Source organism: Pogonomyrmex barbatus, unplaced genomic scaffold (genome assembly GCF_055798465.1).
Source record: "Pogonomyrmex barbatus isolate J1 unplaced genomic scaffold, ASM5579846v1 scaffold10, whole genome shotgun sequence".
Lineage (NCBI taxonomy): Eukaryota > Metazoa > Arthropoda > Insecta > Hymenoptera > Formicidae > Pogonomyrmex > Pogonomyrmex barbatus.
This window is the reverse complement of record NW_028297099.1, coordinates 7,600,538-7,627,132: the sequence shown is the minus strand read 5'-3', so window position 1 is coordinate 7,627,132 and position 26,595 is coordinate 7,600,538. Positions and strand designations below refer to the sequence as shown.

The window sequence follows — 26,595 nt, the reverse complement described above, 5'->3', positions numbered from 1 at the left end:
GCCTGGATCGATTAGGAAACAACAAATTAAAAAAAATATAATAAAAATCCGCGTGTGTTTTCCCGCGACCATTTCCACTAACCGCGTCGATTATTATTATCCGCGGTCACTCGTAACGGTTCGTTGCGTCATCGCTTTGCTCCGCTCCGCTCCGCTCTCGGGCATGCATCGGTGACATCGGTTTATAAAAAAAAACACTTTTAATCGCTGGCTTGAGATATGTCTCAACATCAGAGGTTACGCCGTGAAAAATAACGGCGATACATAAACGCGGCGATATCGCGGCCCGGCGCCCCTATCGGTTATTTATTGCCGGAGCAAAATGAAATTCCTGGAAGGAGGAAGAAAACGGAGCGTTTTTCTCTCGATCAAATCGCGTACAAATATACGATTCGCGCCGTCGCGAATAATATCTCTGTTGTGATTGTTTCGCGGAAATCGCGGAGGGCACCCGTGAAATCGAAGGGATTGTAATTTGTAGCTTGTTACGCGAGAAAAATTGCTTGAGAAATTTTTAAAAAAATAGCCCATTCGTTTTAAAATTTAATCAATATTCGTATGAAATATTATTTATGTAAGAAACAAATTTGAGGATCTCCTTGAGTATTATAGTCATAAAGATTCATTGTGAATACGGGTTAAATTTCGGAAAAATTTAAACCAAAAAGAAGAAAATTAGATACAGAAATTTGCTTAGACACTTTATCTTTTATAATCCAACTAAACTATGCACATTGAAAGTATTTTTAATATTGCTATATTATTTCATATGTTCCTATTTCCTATTTAATTTTCATTATTAGAATACAATAATACAATAATTTTAATACAATAATTTTAAGTTTGTTTTATTATTGTATATTTATTATGAAGAATTATATTCATTTGTACCAATGTGTATTAATTTTAATCATTTTTTAATTTAGTCTTTATTTGGTTATAATTCTTATAATTAAAAATGAAAAGTAAATTAAGATTATAATTAATCTATTTGTATTTTCTACGTTTAAATCTGCAAATAAAATCGATCCATTCTTAGAATTTTACATTTTACATAAAAACTCATTTTTGTTAATCTATAATTTGTACTAGATTATAGTACAATATCATATAATAGAATATCAGGATGAAATAGTGTTTATTCTAATTTTAAATGCCATGTATATTCATATACATTTGCATTTTAATGTGTGTGTGTGTGTGTGTGTTTGCACAATATGTTTATGTTTTCATGCTATATGATATAAGCAATTACAAATAGAATTTTGTTTTCGATTTTATTATAATCTTTTATACTATCTATTTGTGATGTACTTTTGTATTTCAATCTGCTTCATATCTGTACTTGTAAATTCTACAGAAATTCTAATTTTTAAATGTTTTCCGTGTTACGTGTTATAAATATAAATGAAATTCTATTCTATTTATTTTATAATTTTAATTTTTTATACCAAATATACGTATACATCTTAATATACATTTTATACATATGTACATTCTAATTTTGCAAACATTTGTCGTATTACATGATACGTGCAATTAAAAATTCTGTTTTGAATTCTATTTTAAAATTTTGTATGCCATGTATTTTCCACATATTTTCATATATATTTTATATGTACATGTGCGTTCTGTTTCTTCAAGCAATTATTACTCGATATATATTTAAAATCAATGTTGTTCTAGATTCTGTTTAAAATTTTATATAATTTCGTCAAAATATATTTTGACGTATACATTTTAATACACATTTTATATCCGCATGAAATTACAAATAAAATTCTACTTTGATTTCTAATATTCGTAGATGTTTCATCGAGTGAATCTAAACAAAAAAGAAGAAACTACAAGAGAGACTTATAAACGATGTTTATTTCAGCAATGTGTGTTTTGTAGTCGGTTCGACGATGACAGGAGCAAACCAGTTTTAATCGTTCATTCACGCACTATCTCGCGCGATTTGTTTTCTACATACTTATAATGGTAAACGTATATAACGAGGTAAAAACTCTCTAAGTACTCATATAAAACATAGAATATTTTTGTGTTTCATCTTTTTCTATTTTTTTTTATAAGGAGTCAGGAGTCAGGAAGGGTAGAGATTTTTATTTTAAGGGCACATGGTAAGACTCCATACACGTGTATATTTACACATTTATATCTCGTTATATATATACAAACATATTTTTTCTTTTCTTTGTATACTTTCAACAAAGATGACGCGTTATGGGATATATGTATTTCGACATGTACGGCTCGCTATGGCAATAATTTATATTTCGTTTTACTGATTGCGTTTCTTACTGATTGCTATTACAGTTTTTCTTTCATCCTTTTCTCTCTCATTTATCTAATCGTCAGCCGTCTCGTTTATTATCTATTAACTGGCGATTGTTATAATTGACTAATAAATACGGTGGTGAAAATACAAGATTATTGAGTCTGATCTGCGCTCACACAACGCGCGAAGCCGTCGAGATACTAATAGTTGATATACATTTAATTGCTAATCACTTTTATTAAATATTACGCAACGCTGGCCTTTCGATCACTAAATTCTTTTGCTCTATGTGCGACTAGCAGCGATAATTACATCATTAACTTATTGATGAATAAACGAATTAATTTAACTTGTAAACATTTGTTTTCGAATTACATTGCAGGTAACAAATGCAAAGTATCGCCAGACGCTGAGTGCAATGAACAAGTAAATAGATGGAAATATATATAAAAATTATGTAATTATAAAATAAAAACGCGAGATTGATTAATTTAAAAGAACAAATCTAAAAAAAAGCCTGTTTTTAGAAACAAAGCTGCGCGACGAGAATAAAAATTAATCCGAAATAATTTTTTCTCGCCCGAGGAAATTTTTAATAAATAATAATATATTATTTGTACAATTCCATATAGTATTCATCATAAAGCAAATTCTATTTCTGTAATTCATTTTAAATCGCTAAATTCGTCACGTTTTCAAAGACTTACTCTTCAATAAGTGACCTCTTTCAATTATCAAATTACGTTGCAAACGCAATAAAAATAAACAACGCTAGCGAGTTATGCATTACTTTCAGAAAATCTCTTCTGCTCGAAATAAGCTCATGTGACAAGAGACGGATATACTCTGCCAGTTTGTACCAGTTTATAGTCAGTATTATCCGGCGGCACGGAGTAACACGCAACAACGACAGATATCTTTAAACATTATCCGTAAAAAGCATAGATCCTAATATAGCTGTTTCTTACGCATTATCGCGAATCGACATACACATAACCAAGAACAGCTATATCAGTATAAATACCATTAACTTTCTCTCGTTTCTTTTTCCTTTACATGTTGCATATTTATTCTTAGAAAAAGTGTAAAACGTACGTTGGGACTACTTTACTTAGACTTTGCTTTTTTCGCTCTCTCTCGCACAAAATGATCATTCGTTTCTACAGTTTTTTTACACATTTGCTAAAAGATTTGTGTAGAGCGCACAATTTTCATTACTGAAAGTGTATTACTTTTAGAATTCCTTATCGTTATATTGATATCATTTTTTTATCGTAAATTACGCAATACAAAATATAAATTGGCATTGCATTAAATAAATTGCATATAAATTGCATCTCTTGATAACTCGATTGCAGAGCAGTATTAAATGAGCATAACTGAATGAAAAGAAATTTTTTAATATTATGAATTAAATTTCTATTCTTAGACTCGAAAAATTATTCCGATTGCTCCGTTAGACAGGTTTTAATATCAGGAATGATTTAAATGTATCTTGTATACGTTTTTTCTTCTCAAAGAAAAACAGTATCTAATAAAAGAATTAAAATTCTTAATGTCACACTTATCCGAAGTCTAAGGATTTAACATTTCTAATATTCGTAATGCAGTTGATCCTTCTTAAAAAAATAAGGAGGAGAAAGAGGAAGAAAAAACAAATAAATTAAACATTTAAAAAAAAAACATACTTCGTAGATGTTGACGACCCAAGACGATGTTTTTTCATTTTGTCACAACTACACTATCGATAAAAATCGTTAACGAGGTAAAACACAACTAAAAATGTAGAATTAGTTGTTACTTTCTGAATGTTTGTTGTTTTACTGAGCGATGCGATTTAAATGCTATATCTCTGTGGAGAAGTATATCGCATTCCACATGATTCAATTGTAAATTCGGTAAGAATAGATACGTCCAAAAAATAGATATATGATATATACATCTTTCTGTTACAGAGATACAATAGAAGCTTCAGTCACACAGAAAACATTGATCGCGATATCGCGGTGTACTTCGTACAAGCTCGATATTCCTTTTCTCGGACTAAAGTCTAACTGGTATCGGAAAATACATCGATCGACATTAAAAGCTAGAGTCAGCAGAACGATTTGATTCTTCTTACTTGAATTCTATTGGTAACTCTATTGATAGTATAATATCATTTATTATACTTGTCGGTCAAAAAGAACCGTACCGTTTCTTTCGTCGTTCTAATAGACAGTCTCTTTAATGGCTATATTCGACGTATGATTTAGGCGTGAGCCTCGTTAACTTGTTTTTCCAACCCTTTTATCGCAGATAACTGTTCGCGGTGATTCCTTCGATACCTCTTGCTCCTTCATTTGTGTCGGCTGACTTTACGCTCTTACGAGTATCTTATAATCCTATACTAGATATATATCGCCGGATATATACCTGATATACTAACGAGGGACATTTGAGCATCACCTAGGATTCGAGAGGCGTTTTTGGCGGAGTATAAGACATCTCCATCGTGATGCCGCCGCTGCTGCGTCGAAATCGTGATGGAATGCCGGGGATGTCGATGCTGTTGCGAGGCTTACGCCTACTGAGATGCCTCTCGACCCATTTCAACATCGTCAGAACCGAATCCGTGCTGGGTAAACGCCTTTCCGCGGACGTGCGAATGATATGCGAGGACGCCACGCGGAAAGTAGCAGCCATACCTTTCAACGCCTATGCAGAAGCAAGTTCAAATTTTCATGACTATGCAATATGCGAATGTCATTTCTAATGGATTAAAGAATGGAAGTGATCTTCGTTCGGATCAGAAGCGACGAAATTGATCGTTCGTACCTTCATCGCGTCCTCATCTGTGACATCGTCGCCAGCGTATATAATCCTGATACGCTCACTCCAATCTAGACCAAATGCCGTGCGCAGAATATAGATAGAAGCACGGCCCTTATTCCACTCGACCGGCGGTTTTGCCTCGATGGCGCAATGCGCGGTGCAAGCTTTGAATCCCGCGTTTTCGATAAGTCTTTTGGCCTGATCGACCATCCTTGGGCGACTCTCCATCGGAGTTTCACGATAGTGGAAGGTGAGGAGTGCACCTTTATTTTCGACCCAAGCGCCGTCCCTGCACAGCTTTATCAACAAGGGAAACGGGATGCACATAAATTAAATGGATAATATTTTGTTAATGATTCTATGATCATAGACTTTCATCGAGAAAAACATTTCGCAAACGATATCATATACGTAGATCTAATAATCTATATTATTAATTTATATTATTTGTCCTACTTGCTATTGTAAACATCAATAATGGATCTCGCGTACCTGCTCTTGAAGTATCTGCATCAAACTTGCTACCTTATCCTCCAATTCGGCAGGCATGGGATGCACGAACTTACTACCGTCCGGATGTAAAATCTCCAATCCGTGATTCCCGGCATACGTGATACCCTCTATCCCGACCATTGATTTCACGTTGTTCACATTTCTGCCCGATATAATCGCAATATAAACGTCCGACATATTCGACAACCTTTGCAGGACATTCTTCGTCTCGAGCGGCAGAATCGCCAGGTCAGGATGCGTAGCGATGGGCGCTAGTGTACCATCGTAATCCAATAGAAGTGCCAATTTATGATTATCACCGATGTACCTAGGGGACATGTGGTGGTCACTGGATCGTTATCCGGCTTTCGTCATGAGTCAGGTAACATTCGCTCGCGCGGGCCCGCCGTTTCTCGTAAAGCATTTTCTTCAATTTTCTCGTATTACCCCATTTACAGATCGTGGAGATGTTTGGGTAGGATATTTAGGATCGATACATCTCACATAGCAAGAGAAATGCATTGTAATTCATCATCGTCATCGCCATCGACATAAGCATAGCCGCGTTACATCATCACGCTGCGACGTACCCAAACTCATGCTTAGTTTAATAGTATCGCTTGGAAGCGTAGCTGATTTACTTTTATTTTACTTAACACTAATTTGACAAAAATCTAAAATATCGATGTAGTGAGCTTTCTCCTTAAAGTGCTCCTTTTGAAGCGCGCAAGAACCGCTAAGGTAACCGCTATTACCTCGAGATAATAATTACCTCGTGCAATAATCGTTACTTATACACTTGTATGTCTCATACTTCATGGATACTTCCCGTTCATGCGCATGCGCTGGTCGGGCCCAGTCATGCACATCTCTTAACACATCTGATACCTACTTGCTCAAATAATCATCGAAATCATCCATGGTCACGGGCTGCATCGTGGTAGCACCCACGGAATCGTGCTCCTCGAGCGATCCCATCACCTGAAGGAAAGACTTCATCCAATAGTTAACATCGTAAATCCTTTCACGCCGACGTAAGTGATTCATTCTTAACGTACGTTCGTCTTCGGGCATGGTAAGCGCTCTGTTAAAATCGAAACGATTTAAATTGATTCACTGTTACTACGGACTGCGTGATCAAAGTACATCCTAATTAAAACTAAATTATAAAGCTTGGAATCAACGCATAATTTATTCTGTCCAGATTGGTTACAATTGAAATGAACAGTCATGTACCTGTGAATCACCTCCGCGGCTTCGTCAATCTCATAGGGATTGCAAATCAAGGCTTCGTGCATCATTTCACCGGCCCCGGCGAACGGCGACACTATCAACACTCCCGGCGGCGTATTGATTTGGCAGGCAACGAATTCCTTAGCAACTAGATTCATACCGTCCCGCAGCGGCGTGACGAGGGCGACGGCGGCATCTCTGTAAAACGCTGCTAGCTCGTCCTGGCTTACGCACCCGTAAATGTAACGTATGGGCGACCAGTTGGGTGTCGTGAAGCGACCGTTTATGCAGCCGATCAGTTGATCCATCTCGAGCTTCAGATCCTGATACTCGCGAACGTCAGTGCGTGAAGGCACTGCGATTTGAAGCATCGTCACCTAACATACGCCACGTACGATTGAATATGACCGTTCGACAGTTCTGATACCAGCGGCAATTTATTTTTGCGAGAAAAAAAACTCGCAAGCAAACGTATTAAATAATGACCTGTTCGCGATGCTCGGGATGTTTCTCTAGCAGCATCTCGAAGGCTTTCAGTCTGTTAACAAGGCCCTTTGTGTAATCAAGTCGGTCGACGCCGAGGACGATCTTCTGATTTGACTGCATGACCTTGTTGGCGGTCTCCGCTAATGAGACAAACCTGTCGAATGGTATACCGATCGGCAATGGTCTTACCCGCACGGTTCTACCGCCGTGTTCGACTAACAAGTTCTTACGGTCCACCCTGCAGCCGAGACATCTCTGACAGCAATCGACAAAATTCAAGCAATAATCTTGAATATGGAAACCCACCATATCGCATCCTAAATTACAAAGAGAGTTAGAAATTAATAACCGAGCTCACTCAAATTCACGATATTAGAAAGCTCACTTACCCAGCATACCCTGCAGAATCTCGTCGGCCCATGGAAATAGCCTGAAGATATCCCATGGCGGAAAGGGTATGTGAAGGAAGAAACCTAATTTAAGCCTGAGATTCTTTTCTTCAGCCGCCTGTCTTATCCAATTGGCGGCTAACATCAGATGATAGTCATGAATCCATACCAATGGCGTGCCGTTATGCTGATTTTCTTGTTCTTTGTGAATTTGTTCCAAGGCACCGACCTACATATGTACATACGAAAAAGTATTAAAAAAACAAAAGAAAAATTTTCGTTTATATTTTTATAAGTATCTGTTTTATTCAAACATTTCTATTTTAATGTATTTTGCAAGAATTTCCATCATGTGTGTTTTCTCGCTTCTGACATCATAATTCAAGATGGCTACAGTAGGCCAGCAGGAGCCTTAAAGACGATTTATAAAACATTTTATGAATTAACAAAATGAAAATAAGAAATATTCTCAGACTGCAAAGGGCGATCAATAGCGTCACACGCAGGCACAGGATCATACCGTTTTCGCAGCAAACTGTTCATTGACCGCAGAATACGCGCGCCAATGTTCAGCGATGAAAGTCGCTCGATCCGGCATAGAGTGGAAGAGAGGCCAGAAGGTTCCATTGCAGCATCCATTGTAGTATGAGTCAAAGATATTGGGATCAACGTGTACCGCGACAACCTGAAAGCAAAAAGAGGGAAATTAAGACGGTGAAATCATCATCATCATCGCGATTCTCCCCGATCATTTATATTCCTTTATTTATCACTATTTCAGAGAGATTAATTTGAATTGCAGGCACGTTCGTATAACGCAATTGTTGCGTTAGGTAGCATCAGAATAGGTCGCCTTGATAAATCTGCCAAAAAATATAATCGTATTTTTAGTTCCATGTATAAAGTGAGCGATCTTCTATAACTATACATACGTATACCAATGCCAATGTGAATGCACATACATAAATATGTAAAGTTGTTATTATTAATTATAATAATATTAATTATTATTAATTATTAATTATTAATTATTAATAGTTATTATTAATTATTAATTATTGATTATAATAATTATTGTTAAATGTATAATTATATGTTTCAGCTTAGAATGACAATAATATTATATAGCAATGTATGACAATAATATTATATATATATATTTATTTATTTATTTATTTATTGAAAATATTATATATTATGACAGGCATTTATAATGTGAAGAAAAAAGTTTAAATGAAATATATATTATTTTAGATTTGTTCCATAAAATATTGACATAAAAATTGACAATCAAGAATTATCTTGTATTGTGTTTTAGATTATTATCGTTTAGATTATTATCGGTTATTAATTACTATTTTAACAGACGTTTATAAAGTGGCACAGTGATTGATCACATTATCTCGATAAAGATTTAGAGGTATAAAAGGTTAAAGGTGTAAAAAAAATTATCTATATTTATATACATATAGAGAATGGAAGAATGTTTTTCTAAAAGCTTCTAACTATATACTATATGTGAAGCATGTATCATAAGCCGTATTACAGATTTTCAAATCGAAGATAAAAAATATTTGGAACAAAGTGTCACAAAGCGATCTGATAATAAAAAAATAGTATGAGAATGATAAGTACTAGTATTATATTTATCATTATTGAATAATATCGAATATTCCATATTTTTCTAGCTTGATATAAAAAAAATATCAAAAAATTCTGAATAAAAAATGAACTAAATTTTTTTTTAAGTAATCATATTTATTTTCAATTTTGATGAATATTTTTAATATTAAAGGGCTAGGATATAAAGATTTATTAGACAAATCTATATAGTTGCATAAAGCCTATATCGAGCTATTGGTTGCTAATTAAGGTTTCCGATTTTACTTCAGCCGATCCCAGCCCAAACACGCTGCATAAAATCCGAATAACCAGGAATCTTAACCAGTAATTTAATATCGGCTTAATCGAAATCATAACGAAATCTTTTCTATTTGTACGTTTTATTAAAAAAAAAAAAAAAGAAAAAGAAGAACTAGTATTATAATTTTATAATTTTCTAAAAACTATTTACTATACACGATACAGACACACATTCAATATAATACCCATCCACATGGTTTAATTGACGAATACATTCGTGATTGATGTTTTTGCTCGATATCAACAAGTTTATAGCGGGTATCACTCGCAAGTCATAAATCCAAGTCGGAAGTGGGTGAAGTCCGGTTACCGGACCTCCCCTCGGACGTCGTGCCGCTGCGAGCTCGTTATCCGGCGAAACTCCGTTTCTTTTGCCCGCGATTATGACTGCCTCCTTTATTTCGCGATATATCGCGAGCGTGAAAACAGGTCGCGCCAAGAGAGATCACTCTCCTGACGCAAGCAGGCGAGCAATCGCGGCGGGCGATAACGCGATTTAATGCTTCTACGATAGACACAACCAACCATCGGCCATCCGTCCGTCGTTTGTTGTTTCTCTGACGGACATCGTCGCTTCTTTACGGGCACATTAATTAAGAGAGGTCAGGGAAAGCGACGGCTGCTTCTTTTTTCCCCCCGGCGAGTACACACGTCCGGATTGGGACGATGTACGTCACGCATTGTTTTGTCGAGAGAGAGAGAGAGAGAGAGAGAGAGAGAGAGAGAGAGAGAGAGAGAGAGGAGAGCCTCCCCCGAGAGCTCTTGCGGTGTCATAAAATAATATCAATTCACCGGGACGATTTCCTCAATCGCGAGCGAGATCGCGTGGAAAACGAGGGATAACCTCGATCCGATTTTAATTTGAAGGACGCGACGGGGGGGGGGGGTCGGCGGAATTGTATTAAGAGCGCCGCAAATGTAATTGAGAGACATCCAATATAGCGCCGATCTCACGCGATCGGCTCTTCGCGAAAGCTCTTCATCAAATTCGCCTTCGATATTCACGAATTCATTTATTCGACTACTTTCAATCATTTAGAATATGCGCGACCAAAGCTTTCGTTCTCGAATCGATCGGATCGATTTATCGTTATTACTATGCTACGACTCAATTTTTATCTTGGACGTTGGTGTTATTTACAAGAGAGAAACGGTTAAGAAAGACGGCAGACGAAGACAAAGAAAAGATTTCGTATACCAGTTCCGACCGGAATACCGACGTATACCAGTTTCCGCGGCATAATTGTTTTGGCACGATAATCTCGAGTTGTTCGTCGTTATTAAATTATCTTTGCCTCTGTAAAAATATGTCGGAGACGGCAAGTGGCCGCATCGACGGATTTGATGAAAACGTGTGTATCTTGCATCGCTGTTTCGCCCATTTAGAAAATAATGAAAACACTTTAATTGCTCGTTATCGCTCGTGTCTCGTACCCCACGTGACATGACATGATAATCGGCTTTCTTCCCCCCCTTGTGACGCTGTTTTTCCTTCCCGCCTTCTTTGTTTCCTATATGCTCTCGTCGTGTTATGCAAACAATATTGTTGAACGTTCTGGCCAGCGATAGAACGACAAAATAGGACGGTCGTTGCGAAGAACGAGCGGCTAAACGAAACGCCTTATGAACTTAACATAATACGTATAAAGCAAAGCCGAAAGAAGAAGGATCCGAAGGATCCTTATTTTCTCAATATAGGATATAGTTATTTTCTCAATATAATTATTTTCTCAATATAGGAATAAATTATTTATTAGCGTTGATAATCTTTGTTGACATTTTTCCTTTTGGAAAAGGAAAAGAAAAGCGATCAGAAAATTATATTTCTCTATGTATAATATCCATGTTTGTACTATATTGACTTGCTTAAGTCTCGATTTAATTTACTCTCTGTCTCTTTCAAATTTTTAGAAGAGAAAAGAAAAACAAAAAGTTTAACTGATAGATAAAAGTTAATTTACATTGACAGAAATGAAATATAAATCATTTTTCGAACATAACATTGAAATATCTGCTGGAAGTGTACGGAAAATTAATCCTCTTCGAGGTCTTCCTCTTCTCAATTTTTTTTTTTTTTTTTTTCTCGAATAAGTGCCTCGTTGAATGATTCAACGTCAACGATTGAGTAAGAGCCGGCGTAGCGTGGCGTGAAAATTTCCACGTAACGATAATCGACCTTACGTTCGCCGCCACGCAGCCTGCGACCGCGCCGGATTGTTGCATTTAATCGCGGCCGGATTGTTTAACGGTGTCGTAGGCTATCGCCTGGACATCGTTATCGGCGATCTTGAAAGGCGCTCTTGCGACGATTCACGTGATTCGTCGCAACGGACGTTATGCGTGGACGTATGTATATGTATATTGTCCGCTCGCTAATCCGCTAATCGGTCGGTAGTCCGTCCGATCGCAGCTAGCCAGAAGCCGTCATTTTACGGGAGATAGGCGTAATAGACTTATAAACGCTGTATCGTATATATAACCGATAACCCAACGATTGACCTCGAAACGAATATCCGTGACACTGCCATTTCGGGCCCATTTACGCGTGAGATCGCGTTATGCGACCAATAATAATAATAATAATAATAATAATAATAATAATAATAATAATAATAATAATAATAATAATAATAATAATAATAATAATAATAATAATAATAATAATAATGTCTAATCTTATAAAGAAGAGATATACGTGATACTCCTCCAAAAAACTTTAGATATGCTAAATGATTAAAATATCTGAATCTTATCACCGTTGATTTATGACTGTGCGATTTTTTTATAATTAAATATTTGATTACGTAGATTAAACACACACAAAGAGTTCCTCCCGCAGAAGAAGGTATTAAATTTTTTTTCAAACATTTGAAACACTATGTGAATTAAACAAAAAGAGAAGAAATATATTAAAATTTTTTTTCTCTATTCTTACTTAAGGCCGATTATCAGCTTTATGCTATGAAGAACAAGCAACAGAAACGAAATAATAATAATAATAATAATAATAACAATTTTATAGAGCGAGAATACAAGTTTGATATTTTTTACAAAAAACTAACAAGACACGCACAAGAAAAATATACCTGCAAAAGCGAAACATTAGCAATACTATTGTTGTAACGCTTGTTCATAATAAAGCGACATAAAATGATGGGAATAAAGTTATAGTAAATAAAAAACAATAATAAGAAATAAAAATAAAGTAAAAAACAAAAATTAAAAAGTAACAACAGATAAAACTGACGACGGTTAGGAATCTATTAATCTTAACGTTGCGGAATCAAATCTTTCTCAGAAAATTCGTCATCTATTTTTCGTGAAAAAAGTCAATTATTTAATAACTTAATAATTCAACTCGTATATCGATTGTATTACATTGTTGAGAGTCTAAGATACTTCACGTGTATTTTCTGTTCGATTTCAAAAAGAATAAGCGATCGTGCTTGAATTTTACGGTGACCCTGTAAAAATATAACACGACAATGTACAGTGCACTTAGAAAAAAATTTTTGCCACGTGTATTTAAATACACAACTCCGTTGTGAGTGTCATCACACTCAATCGCATTATGTGCGTCGGCTGCTACGCAATACGCGGAATACGAGAAAAACACACACTTATCCAAGTTCGATCTTGGGAAAGAATTAAATCGAAGGTCAAAGATCAGTTAGCATAGTTCATGCTGTGCATAGATAAACACGATATGTACGCACGTAATACTGTTATCAATATCATTATCAATATCATTTTTTAAATGCATTGTCCACAAGCTTCGACATTTATTCTTTCTCTTCCCCCCTTTCTATATATATATATATATATATATATATATATATATATATATATATGAGATAAGTCTCTGATATATTATATATCCGTCTAAAAAGTTTCCTAATAAAAGCTACTGGAACGTCGTTTTATCAAATTACTTCAATCTACAAGATGCTTTTGATGTTTGGCAATGTGAAAAGCACGCAATTAATCAACGAGAGCTTTATGTTAAAGGAGAATAAAATGATCGCTTATCAGTGTGGTCGCAATACTCTTGTCGGAAAATATGCGATATCACCGTGAAAACAGTCTATAAATAAGATGTTTTGAACTATCAACCGAACTTTCTAGCGCAGAGGGGAAAGGCAAAAGACATCTCTGAATCGATTTATTTCATCAATATCCTTTCCTTTTTTTTCATCGGGAAATGACTTTGATATCAACGCTGCTACAACATAATTTGCCTCTCCACACAAACTCATAAATCAACTTGTTACATAAATTTGTAGACTAAACAATTTCCGTGCGATAGTACAGTGCCGGTCTTAGTTGTTATAAAAAAAAAAAAACAACGGTACAGAAGGAAGGCATTAAATGTCCACTGTCGACGCTTAAGGCAACGATCGGTATTTTCGAGGCGTACGACGATGGCATGGAATATTACAGGTTGACCGAGGTGGGGAACGGTGACTATTCTCTCCGCCACACAGAGATATAAGCACGTTTGTCAATGCCAAGGTTCACATATTCTACGTAATCGAACTGGCGATAATGATAAAACCACCACTTGCCTCGGATACGATACCCACCTGAGTTACGGAAAAAAATCCTTCTCGACCTCGTTTCAACCAAAATAAGACCTGCGTAAACTCCGGAATACTTAAGCACCACATAAGGGTACACTGCGATCGAACATGATCGATGATCGACAACAAAGGTCTCAAGAGCAAGTTTCAAACTTTTATTTATTTAGAATCTTGACACGCGAGCTTGAATATGATATAATTTTAGGAGTAAATTTCTTGGAATGTATATTCCTACTTCGAAAAATAAGTGAAGGCAATTTTGTTAAGAATAGGCAAAAAGAACAAATCGATGTAATAAGAATATATTCAGAACATAGAGCAGACAGAGAATATAGAGCATTATTCGAGCAAGATCTTAAGCACTTAATAATCTCATTTTTAATGTTTTTTTAATATATATATATATAAATTCAAAATAATTGCGTACATCGCAGAAATGTTATAAAATTGCAAAAGAATTGAAAAAAATTTTAATTTAAATAAATAAGTTGCGAGTATTTGCTCATTGTGATGCAACAGCATCGTATTGTAGTCAATTAAACAATAGAAAATATTCTAACGCTAATAGGATATTTCGTTAAATGCGTTAAACGTACATAATTCTTTTTGCAATGCAATAATCGGTTATTTTGAAAAATTTTCATACAAAAGAATCTCCACGATTAAAACGATGTGTGTTTTCTTTTCCGACGTATGAACGATCTCTATTACAAGACCAGGATTACATGAAGCATCGAATTGCAATTGCAGCGAAATATCAGATTGTTATCGTACCTATCGTTATCAATGAGGAGACTCACCTTCCGTGATAGCAGACCGGCTGTGGGGGTGCGATCATTGGGGTCCGATTCGGGAATCGGCTCGTTTGGGTTATCCATGTGCATACCCGGCCATCCTACCCAGACTCCATTTCCGCTGATGACAACCGGTGCTACCGCGGTTACCAGACCACCAGCACTGTAAAGAAAAAAAGAGAGAAATTTACAAAAAACACACAGACGAGCAAAAATAAACAGCTCGGAAGTGGATTAAGATGAGAGCAAGATTTGAAATTTGATGGAAAAATATTTATTGTCAAAATACCTCTTGCAAGATTCTGCGGTAAAATTAAATTCGGGAAGAAATTATAGGAGAGAGAGAGAGAGAGAGAGAGAGAGAGAGAGAGAGATATTCGTGAGGGATTTATTTTGAATAAATATAACAATATATATAATAAATATAATAGATATATATAATTTTTGAAAAGATCAATAATTTTCTATAAAATTATTTATTTCAGTGGAAAAAATTTCCTTTCTCTCTCTTTCTTTCTTCTTTTCTTTTTCTTTCTTTTATCCAACGACACATTCATGTGACACATTTAAATGTATCTTGATAAATAAACGCGATATCGTTAATTTATTAATGGTAATATCTACTTGTGATTTCGAGCTGATATCGAATTCTAATTATATCTGATATACTTTAATTTGATCATCCTCATTAATAAAGCAATAATTTGACAGGGACATTAAGTGCAAATACAGAACTTCCGCTACTTCCCATTTCAATCTGTTCGATCGCCAAAAGTATCTCACGTTATACAATAAATGTAGAAACGATAGGCCGAAAAATTCAAATTCATATTACTTATTATTCAGATGAAACAGAAAGAATAGATACTAAAAAAAAAAAGATGTAAATGTAATGTCTATGGAACGTCTAAGATCGATATCGGAAGATGATAATGTATTAGTGGCAAATGTCAGTAATGTTACTCCTTTAACGTCTCAGTATTCAATTTCAAAACAATTTTATTTTTAACGCAGGAAACTTCAAAGCAGCAGGGGAGAATTTTACTTATAAAAGTCAATATTAAAGAAGATGTAGCTGTACTCCCGTCACTTTTACAGCCTAACTATTTGTATTTTAATCCTATATAAAATAAACGTATGTAAAAATATGAGAGACAGAGAGAAAGAGAGAGAGAGAGAGAGAGCAGATGTGATTGTAATATACCGTATTAATTAACAATCGAGAGTTGCGAATTTTGCCGACACACGACTGTCGTAATTAATTAATTATACATTTAGCGAACACGCTCAAGCGCGACATTGAGTATAATGACCAACTTGTTTACGTAACACCGACGTCGTTTGTATTTCATCTTGTCCAGAATCGGCCAGGAGAGTTTTCACCTAACGTGCGTCGGACGCGCGACGATGTCGTGATCTTCCGGAAAAAACGCGCTCCGTTCATAAGTATTTTATCCGGCGGATACATCGTCGCTATGCAATTCGCATTAATTAATTAATTAATTAACGCGCATCCACTTTCAAGCGAAATTTGTTTATCAACAATCGCGTACGGTTATCGCTTTATTTTTTTTTTATTCGAAAGGGTCAACGTCACAAATTGATTAATATCCATTTGTGTAGATTAGCTTTAATCTAGATTTAAATCTATTTTTTTGTCTCTTTTTCTAACTCTGTTCGAATCGAAAAAAAAGAAGACAAGCAAGTTAAACTTGTTCTTCTTTTGGAGATTAAAGTTAATCTATACCGGTAAAAATGGTCATAAATGGCATGTACGTACACAAGGGGACAATATAGATCCCGTAGATTACACCTTAATTACCTGACCGATCTTTATGTATTAGATAGAAAATGTCGTCGAGCTAATGTTTTTCTGCAAAAATGATATCTATTCGACATAAGTCCTTCGGCATAAATAAAAACGAACGAATGTTTACAATTCGCGCCGCGCTGTTTCTTATCGCGATAGATATCTTTTATTTAAAAATGGTCACGTTATAATTGCTGTTTACACGACCTCTCGTGGCACTCCCGTGATGTTGAAATTGACGTCGACCTATGTGCACCACCAATCGCTCGATCTATTTTAAAGATATTGTGACCATTAGAAAAAAAGTGAGAATTTTGAAGATTATCAAGTCGGACGTAAGATTACGATAGCATTGTCACGAATCTGTTATTATTATTTTGCTGGTTTTTCTGCTGGATTATTCCTCGATAACCGCATTGATCTTCGTTACATTACAGCAATATCGAGGCGGTGTAGCAAGAACAGGAGGATAAATTTATACGAATCGTGACAAACGATTCAATGTATGCGTGTGATAAAAGGACATAATCGAACGTCTTGATACCTCCGAATTTGACCGTGTCGCGTTATCGGCCTGGAACGATTATCGCGAGAGCGGGAGCTGCATATTGGTGTTTTTCCATAATTCAGTTTTTCCATAAACCGCGATCGCACGGATGGTCCAAGAGCGTAAAATACACCGGATGCAGAGACACGCGCGACAGGGTTTACGACGCAGGTATCCGTTATCGGCCGCTTCGAGAAATCTGTGATAATTATGCTCGTGATGATAATATAGATGATCGCTTCATTAGCCCGATTGATCTCTCCGTGCCAAGAACAGTTCATTGTCATTTCGTAAGAATCGATCGCTCGAGCGTGATCACGCGCGTCCTGAAGAATGTACCAGAAATAAATAACCGATGTGTCATCCGCGAAATGCTTCGAGCAAACCATCACTCTTTCGGACGTTTTCTTAAAAAAAAAAAAAAAAAAAAAAAAAGGATTAAATTACGAAAAACCACTGTTGCAACGGAAGCGGATATTATCAATTAATTTGATACATAATTATCTCTGAAATAAAATTATATTTACTATAGTGATATGAAAATTAAAGACAAAATATTAAAGATTAAAAATATTTTTCTCGCGATAAAGAATGTATGACTTAATTACGGATGCGAGACGAAAGTGCTAATTAATCGTCGCGGATCTATCGAGATTGATTTTCTTTCTTTGAGACGATTTGCACTTCCCATGCGATTTTCTATTCGCTGTATCGGGATGACGACACGACGATTGCAAGAATCTGCCCCCATCCGGGGTACACAAATTCCACGTGACATTTTGTAAGAGCGTTACCATTTATACTCGCGATTAGATTACGCCTGTCGAAAAAAGTTATTTTGAATACGATTAAGAACGTGCACGCTCACTACAAGAGAAGAAGCTTGGCACTCTTATTTTTTTTTTTTTTTTATCAATTCGATTAATCGTCCCGTCTCGTCTCTTGTTAATCGCTCTCGAACAGATTTTGCGGCGTGGCATCGAATTTTCTCGAACGTATATACGTACATACGTATCAGATATCGCGTGTCTTATATACCGCGTGTAAGATCTCGTATCGTCAGAATATTCGCCAAGCGGTAATCCCGTAGGCTCTATCATTCTCCAAACATGAAACTTTTAAATCGAACTTTTGTTATTCGCATTGTCACCCCCGATCCGTTATATCACCGATCCGTTGTATCTGCCGCCTATGTGTGTATGCCGCTTGGTATGTTATGTTGTATGTTTATTTTCTGATATGACGCGACTTTTACTGAACTAATCGCTCTTTCTGTTTGTGACATATGCACGTTCGCCATATTTCTTCTTCCACCTCGCACGAAGTGAAATTTGCATGCTGACACGGAGGCGCGGCTTCTCACGATTTTTCACGTTTCTCGTTACAATCGAGAAAAAAATCGAGTCGGCGCAGATACCATGCGTCAGATACGTGCGATCGTTTCTTGATGTTCTAGAAGTATTTTGTGGAACGTTCGGCCATATTCTATATAGGAGATAACGACGGCGGTGAGTGATGTAACTCCGAAGACGATATAATCGCGTTCACATAATATATCGCGTTCATTACTTTGAGCCACATCTTCTCAGAGACAAACGAGATGCAAAGTGACGGAAAGTGACGTCGAAGACTTTAACATCGCCTTTGTAACGATACGCGAAAAGAACAGTTCGAGTGTAACTCATCTGTAATTGTCGTCAGAGAAAACATACGGATGGCATGGTCTCCTGTTGTAAAATTAGATAAATTAGATAATTGTCGCCGATGAACTAGAGTTTTGATAAATAGATAAACAAGGGACACACGACACAGATAGGTAGCTAGATCTCGAAGATTATAATATGCTTATGAATTCTAATTCTGTCATCTGTGTGATTTAGTCTTTTGATTATTCTTGAGTTACTGAATGTAATAAAAGACTTATATGAGAAAATTCATAAGCATGTAAGACTTCGAGATCTAGCTGCTATTGCATCATCTGTCCTTCACTTATCATAAATTAAAAGAGTGCGACTAGGATTGGCATATGCGCGATGATCACAAAGTTTTTCAAAATTGCTTATTATTAAATAGAACGCAAAAGAGTCGGTCGAAGCCTTTTTTTCCAAGAAGAATAATTTTGCAACTGCTGTATAATATACATATGTAATCACGTCGCTCGAGGTGCGAGCGCATTCGCGGCAGACGGAGTGACAGAGTCAAGTCCCCTCTCTCCCTCCCTCCCTCCCTCCCCCTCTCTCTGTTCGCTACTCGCGACGCTGTCATCCGCTTTGCACGTGGTCTCGCGCAATAATAATACTCCCTCCTCTTTCTCATTCTTTTCGGTCAGAAGGGAAAAGAGTGACACTCACCTGGCTTTGCGTTCCAGCTGACCGGTTATCTCGTTCCTCTTTAGCACAAACGGCAACCTGTTGCTCACGACGATCATGCTCCCGTTGGAGGTGAAGCTACCCGGTTCTGTGGACATGGTGACGTCGGTGTAGTACAGTCGCGGCGGACTCACGCGGGAGCGTGAAGGTGGGAAACGCGTGGCGAAGCGTTTGGCGGTCGTGGTCTCTCGACGCGGACGTCCTTGCCCGCGCGGAACGTCGTGTGTCACGTGCGTTCAACGATAATAGACTCGGCGGCGAAAAAGATGCGGCTCTTTTATTCTCTCCTCTCACCCCCCTCTCTTTGTTTTGCTCCGACAAAAATCAATTTTCGCGTACGTCTTACAGCCCCCTTGGCCCGCTCTCTCTCTCTCCTCGTGCGCGAGAACGTCGGTTTCCGTCGCCGCGCGATTTACTGTCGCTCTTGACTAGGCTCCATGGCTCACCGGCGTTTTATCTCTCGCCGGTTAGGAAGGAGAGAGAGAGAGAGAGAGAGAGAGAGAGAGAGAGAGAGAGTTAAACAAAGTAGGAAAAAAAGAAAAATAAAAAAAAAATGTGCGCGTGATAGGAGCGGGTGATCGGATTGCACGATGCGTCGCGTTGCACGGCCGGAGCAACACTAAACCGAGCTCGACTAACGTCGTCGCGCTTTATCCCTCTTAAGACGGTGCGACCGTTTGGTCCAAAGTGCGCTCCCTATAACCATATCAACGACGGGGGCCGCGACCTTTCGACTACCATCCGCGCGCGACTGGCCGCCCTCTTGACCGCCGTTGCGCGGTCAACAAACACAAACGAGAACCCCGCGACCGAGATCGCCGCAACGCGTCACCATCACCATCATCATCATCGTCGGGTGTCAGTGTAAACACACCGGGGCGGCACCCCCCCCCCCCTCCCCTCCTCCCGTGCCCCGTTCTTCCAAGCGCGAGATATCGCGGGGTCCGCCCGCTCCGGATCCGCGATATTCTCCGCACACTTTAGGGGGCGGGTTTTTCGGAGACTTCGTCGTGATTTCAATCGTGACTTCGTCCAAACTCTTGAACGCATCATCGATCGAGGATCGCTGGATCGCCGATCCTGTTCTTCACCTTGCGAATCGACTAATCGGTCTTGGATCTATCGCGACTATATTTGCGCATCACGATTTTTCGCGAATCGATCTTTATTCGTCTTACCAATTTAATCTGACCGATTTAACCGATCAGGGGGCTCTATTTTCGAAACGGAACTTGGCGAACCGAATGTTTTTCCGTTTGGCAATTAAACAATTTCATTTCCTAAATTACCGTCGATTATTCGATGCTCTTTACATAAGATAAGATAATCGTACTTCTCTTTCTCCGTTGATAAGTGAGTTCAGTACCGGTTCTTAGCGATAAACTGCTTTAAAAAGATCACGATACGTAACAGCGGTTGTCTCACCAGTTAAGAATTAACACCCCGGTGTAAATAAAAACAATTCTCTCCGTGAGCTTCGGAGATCGTGATATGATAACTCGTGGTATGATGAACTACAATGGAAAAATATAATAGATTTTTTCACGAATAGCTTGACGTAATGTGAAAATTGGAGTGATTATCGGAGGATTGCCTGGTGTCGTTCACGATTGAGCCTTGAAGGAGCCACATACGGTGAGTCATTCGCGACTCGGCGTTAAGCAATTTTTAACCGAAAGCCGTAAGACGACTGCAAATACATGTTTGAAAAAGCACTATCGTCACGTGGCGAGCACGTGTCACTGTTTTCGCCGTCATCTTTGCCATTGTCGTCACGGCGAAACGCGGAAAATTGGCACGCGCGACGCACGCGGTGCGCGCGTTTTAATCCACGCGGAAGTAAAAGATATTTACATTTTTGGATGAATTAATGACGCGCGAGAGATGGGAGAGGTAGAGATAGGAGAGGGAGAAGCTGTATATAACTTGAAGAAACGTTTATCTTATTTTTTTATCCTAGAAGCGTCACGGATGAACGGAGAAACGAGCACGGCGTTTGAATTTTTATATGAATTTTTATATACAAAAAAATAATTATAAATACGTCCTCTCGGATTTTAAATAGCGATTAATGTAAAAAGGTGTAAAGCGCTAAATTGGAGTGGAGTATCTCGCAATTTAATACTCGCATGCCAAATTTTAAATCAATCTAATTAAGTGAAATAAATGAAGTACACAAATATATTTTTTATATGTTTTTAGAAGACAAGAGAAATGGAGCATTCCAAAACCACGCATATACATGCATTACACATTGTAATTAGTGCTTCTAATAGCTTCTAATAGAATAAGTTCATCAAAGATGCACGCCAAGTTATCCATTGATCCAGGCAAATCTGGAGGTATTTCAACCACGTGCAATTTTTATGTTTAAATTGTTTCACTCACATTTTAAAACTATTTATATTTATATTTAAAACTATTTATATGATTTTGGATGTTGTTTTTTCGTTTGAATATAAGGCTACATATTAATATTTGTCGTAACAATTGAATTTTTTTCAACTTTACGAAGTTTAAATTTGCATTCTTTTGGATGCTCTGTAATTTATATAAATTTCAGAATAGAATTGCTAGAATAACATCCCCTCAGAATTCTATTTATATTTTTATATACCGCATATTTTGATATATTGTACATATTTAAATATATATTTTACACGTGTGTAAATTTCGATTTTTCTATATGTTTCGTATTACGCTACATATAAAATTTTAATATAAGCATAATAATTTTATCTCTTAAATTTTAATACAAATCTTATAGCAGTTAAAGTAACATTTTTAAAAAAAATTAAAGATCATTAGGAAGAAGTGAATTATCAAAATAAAAAGCACTTTTTATTTTTTAATGCTTGTATGCATTTGATTGATTAAACTCCAAATATTCTCACAACAATCTTCTTCATTATCAGTGAAAAATCATAAAAAATAAGTATTGTAAATATAACAGATCATATTTATATTATTGCGTTCGAAAAAATCGAATTATTGCTTTTGTTCGAATTTAAAATATGATTAAAGTAATAAAGTGATAAAGCATTAATCACATTGCTATGTTACAATAATTAAAGTATTAATGGTTGAATTAGCGTTGGCTCTACATCGATTTTCTTTCGGATTCTTTCTGACTTTCGACTATTATCTAATCTGTGTTTCTTTTCAGGCATCGCTGTATCTTCTTTTACTTTTATTCGTTCTCAACTTTTATATTCTTGTAAATAAGTTTATTACGCGTTTGTCGATAACGTTCCGGATGTACTTGCTGATCTATGAATAAATCTATTTCGCAGATAAAGCGTTGGACATTGGAATGCACAATAGAATCAACCTGACCTCTCAACCACGATAAGCATTCACGTTGAACGTCTCGTGGTGTTGAAATGTGAATCACGCATCAATTATCAAAGCGATTTCTGATTTGATTATGAAAGCCCGAAAGTATCTTCGAAAAGTAATCGAGGCGAGAAACTGAACGTAGAGACCATAAAGCAATGCTGTGTAGTTTGAATTAAATTCATCTAATTTTTCTAGAAATACATGAAAATTCTGTTATTTTTTTCATCCTCTGCTTTTTTTTATTGCATTTATCATTCATCATTTTTCGATTTTGCTAATTTTTGATTGCACGCTTGCTCAGAGACGGATAAATTATTTGGTAAAAATATTAAACATGTAAACATGTAAAAAGCGGAACATATTCATGTAATGAGATAAAAAACTCACTCTGTGATCTATTAAGTATAATATAACGAACAATCGACAGCCATCAGTCTTGGAAAGCTCGAGCACATTTGAAACTTCAATTAATCTTTTATTATCTATTGCGTGGCAATCACTGGAAAAGTTTTTATGTAGCCGTTATAATAAACTATAATGAATTCTACAGCTATGAAATTAATTTCAAGTTTCGCTGCAGGAAGAACTTGGGAATATAATATATATTGGAAAATGTATTTTAAAGAATACATAATGTATACATTATGTATTTTAAAGAATACATAAATTATCAGTTCCTTTATTTAAAAAATTATAAATACAAACATAATGGAGAATACATAAAGTTTAATGTTTCAAATTATTTAGAAATTCGTTAAAGGAAAAGCTTGGGAAAATAACAAGCACCGACAAATATACTTTAAAGAATAAATAAAAGTTTATTTCTTTCATCTCGAATTAAATATAGTTATAAGTATATAACACACAACATTAAAAAAAAAAAACTTGGAAATAACGTGCATTGGAAAAATATTATAAGAAATACAAATTAACAATTTTTATTTCTCAAATTAATTATAAACAAATGTGACAGAAAATGTGTTAAATCTAATTTTTTAAGTAATTTTCAATTTGATCGAAATAAGGGACAGAAAAATAAACGCGTATTGAAAAATGGTTTTGAAGAAAAGGAAAAATTAATTACATATCGATTTTATTTTAAAAAATAAATTAAGAATACAGATATACAAAAATAAATAATGCCCTCTCCCCCTTTATTCGTGAAGGTTCGCAAAATTAGAAGTCTACGGGGGTGCACCATTTGTCATAAGACATAGGTGATTTGATGTCGCATCGCATAAAATCGGAGTGTGCATATTCCAGAAGCCGCGTCGGAACCGCGAAAATATGAACGCATTCCATTTGTATGAGTCGAAATCCAGATAAAATCCAGATCTTTCGTAATCGAGATCGGAAATAAATGGCGGCCGAGAGTTACGTGAAATGGTTAACCGCGAAAGATTAACAGTGACACATTATAATTTTTGATCAACTGCGAAAAAATTACGTTAAATTCTGCTGAAAAAGACCGCCTCAAAATAAATTGAATCCGTTGGGCAATCAAACTTTTGTGATTTGTTTCAATCACTGAAATCGCAAGTGTAACAAAAATTTCTTACGCAATAATTGGACAATTACTTATTTGCACACGTGTGTGTGTGTGTGTGTGTGTGTGTGTGTGTGTGTGTGTGTGTGTGTGCGTGTCGCGTATGCGCATTTTCTTCCTGTGATGCTGATTCAATTTTTTTAATCCGAAGTTTACAGACTTACCTCTCGGAAAGTAAAAGAAGATTCGAGATATTATCGAGGAAGGAAGGCCAAGGTCGCGATTTACGGGAGCGCGCGAACAGAATTAATTCGCGCAAATATACGTGCGAATCCCATCCACTTGCGAATATATATTGTCGGCAATTTTTTTTTTATGGCTCGTTTTCGCGAATACGTTTGCAATGACACCGGAACGACGTGACACTGACATCGACGAAGCAAATGCGTGCTTGAAGATTACGCAGGTCGACTCGTGAGCACGATATCTTATTTTATGTCTTTTGCTCGAATTTTCTGGGACGATTGCCCATTTGGCATCGTGCCAAATTGAATCTTAATCAAGTTCTCGGTTCGAGCTTGTAGATAGATTTCGAAATCTCACTATTTCGTGACCGTGGCGTGGCGAACTCAGTTTTGCGTGAGGTAGGTACGGGAAATCGGACCTCACGTCGTATGTTAACATATGACGAATTCGGTAGAGCCAAATGCTTAAGTATACATAAATATAAATATAATTAAATATAAATATAATTAAGCGTTTGTAAGCGAGCTCGATCGATAAAACACAATTCTGTTAAAAATATAATCTAAATCTCATTTGATTATTTTATCAATCAATATCCAATATTTTTTTATCCTTACTTTGGAGCGACTTCAAACTCCGAGTCAACTGACGATTGATCCAATTAGTAAAATTGAAGCAAAATTTCTATTTATTATTTCGATTTATTTTTCTTATATATTAAATAATAAAAAAATTAAAAATTTCATCCCCATTAATAAAATAATATTGCTTGATAAATTACGTCAATTTTTGCCAAAGATTAACACACACACACACACACACACACACACACACACACACACACACACACACACACACACACACACACATATATATATAGATTAACTAGAGATTACTAGATTCTTACTTACTAGAGATTAACTTTAATCTCGATTAAATTTGGATGGATTATGAGATACCACGCTTGTAAATCAAGGGATACTAAAGTATGCTCCTGTTGATCAAAGATAATCTTTTCTTCCCAATTATTTACATCTAATTCTTTATTCCCCGTTTGTCGTGCCTGGGCCCTCGCAGGGGCATGGTGTACTCCGAAGAAAGGGTAGACGCCGCGCGAACAAAATCAGCTCGCTCTCTTCGCACATCCTCGATATTTCTCCGGCTCCCATCGACAAGCGCGACAAGCGAGGAAAGTCGCAAGAAAGAAGCGCGAGAAGGTACGCGATCGGCGCGAACGCTCACGCGATGACCGACGACGTTCTTTCGCTTCCCAGCCGACCGACCGACCGACCGACCGATCGACCGACCGACCGATCGACCGACCGACCGACCGACCGTGCGGCGGTCATCATCATTCAAGGGACAAAAATTGACAGATCGACTTGAGACCCACCTCGACGCTCGACTGTTCTTCTTTATTTCGCGTTTCGTGTGACAGCGCGGACGTATGCGTGCGTTCTCGATATGCCTCCGAATAACGAAACTAGGCCCAATCAAGGACACAGTGCGTGTTCCACCGTAACGTGTACCGGCGAACGAAGCGACGATGGCGACGACAGCGGCACCGGTCAGTATCTTCAAAGCGTTCTTTCGAGAAGGTAACACCGGCTGCAATTGGTTGCCCCCTCCTTCGCGAAGCTTCTAAGCGAGAGAAGTTAGCCGAGAATCAATAATGGCTCGGCGTGCCTCGCCAACGGAGAGCGAAGAAAATTCCCTAGACACTCGACCATTCCATTCCGTCCATCGGAAGTTCGACCAACCTTTTCGGTGAAAGTCGATCGATAAGCTTCGATTTAAGCTAATCGA

General features: G+C 36.8%; 1 protein-coding gene and 1 long non-coding RNA gene across 7 annotated transcripts; one reads left to right on the top strand and one right to left on the bottom strand.

Annotated features, from left to right (window-relative positions):
* Nucleotides 1-1,854: 1,854 nt before the first annotated feature.
* On the bottom strand, nt 1,855-26,353 carry Tps1 (Trehalose-6-phosphate synthase 1). 3 transcript variants are annotated; one of them, XM_089070621.1, is made up of 11 exons: nt 26,183-26,353; nt 19,701-19,806; nt 14,999-15,155; nt 8,216-8,380; nt 7,696-7,924; nt 7,307-7,623; nt 6,824-7,197; nt 6,480-6,671; nt 5,588-5,915; nt 5,099-5,392; nt 1,855-4,978 (listed from the first exon to the last, which is right to left on the bottom strand). In XM_089070621.1, exons 2-11 carry the CDS (start codon nt 19,775-19,777, stop codon nt 4,730-4,732), a joined length of 2,382 nt encoding a protein of 793 aa, XP_088926747.1. In that variant the 5' UTR covers nt 19,778-19,806; nt 26,183-26,353; the 3' UTR covers nt 1,855-4,729. The 3 variants fall into 3 exon arrangements, with proteins under 3 accessions (XP_088926747.1, XP_088926748.1, XP_011641245.2); XM_089070622.1 differs by lacking the exon at nt 26,183-26,353 and adding an exon at nt 25,701-26,132; XM_011642943.3 differs by lacking the exon at nt 26,183-26,353 and having other exon boundaries at nt 19,701-20,204.
* On the top strand, nt 20,738-23,255 carry LOC105429770 (uncharacterized). 4 transcript variants are annotated; one of them, XR_016137915.1, is made up of 3 exons: nt 20,767-22,060; nt 22,885-22,935; nt 23,012-23,255. It is a non-coding gene; the product is annotated as an uncharacterized LOC105429770 (long non-coding RNA). The 4 variants fall into 4 exon arrangements; XR_016137913.1 differs by lacking the exon at nt 22,885-22,935 and having other exon boundaries at nt 20,738-22,060; XR_016137912.1 differs by having other exon boundaries at nt 22,885-23,255.
* Nucleotides 26,354-26,595: the final 242 nt, after the last annotated feature.

Coding starts and splice junctions, on each gene's coding strand:
- Tps1 (XM_011642943.3), bottom strand. CDS start 19,816: ATGTCCACAGAACCGGGTAGCTTCACCTCCAACGGGAGCATGATCGTC. Junction 8,381..14,998: donor CCGGTCTGCTATCACGGAAG/GTGAGTCTCCTC, acceptor TTTTGCTTTCAG/GTTGTCGCGGTACACGTTGA. Junction 7,198..7,306: donor ATCCCGAGCATCGCGAACAG/GTCATTATTTAA, acceptor GGCGTATGTTAG/GTGACGATGCTTCAAATCGC.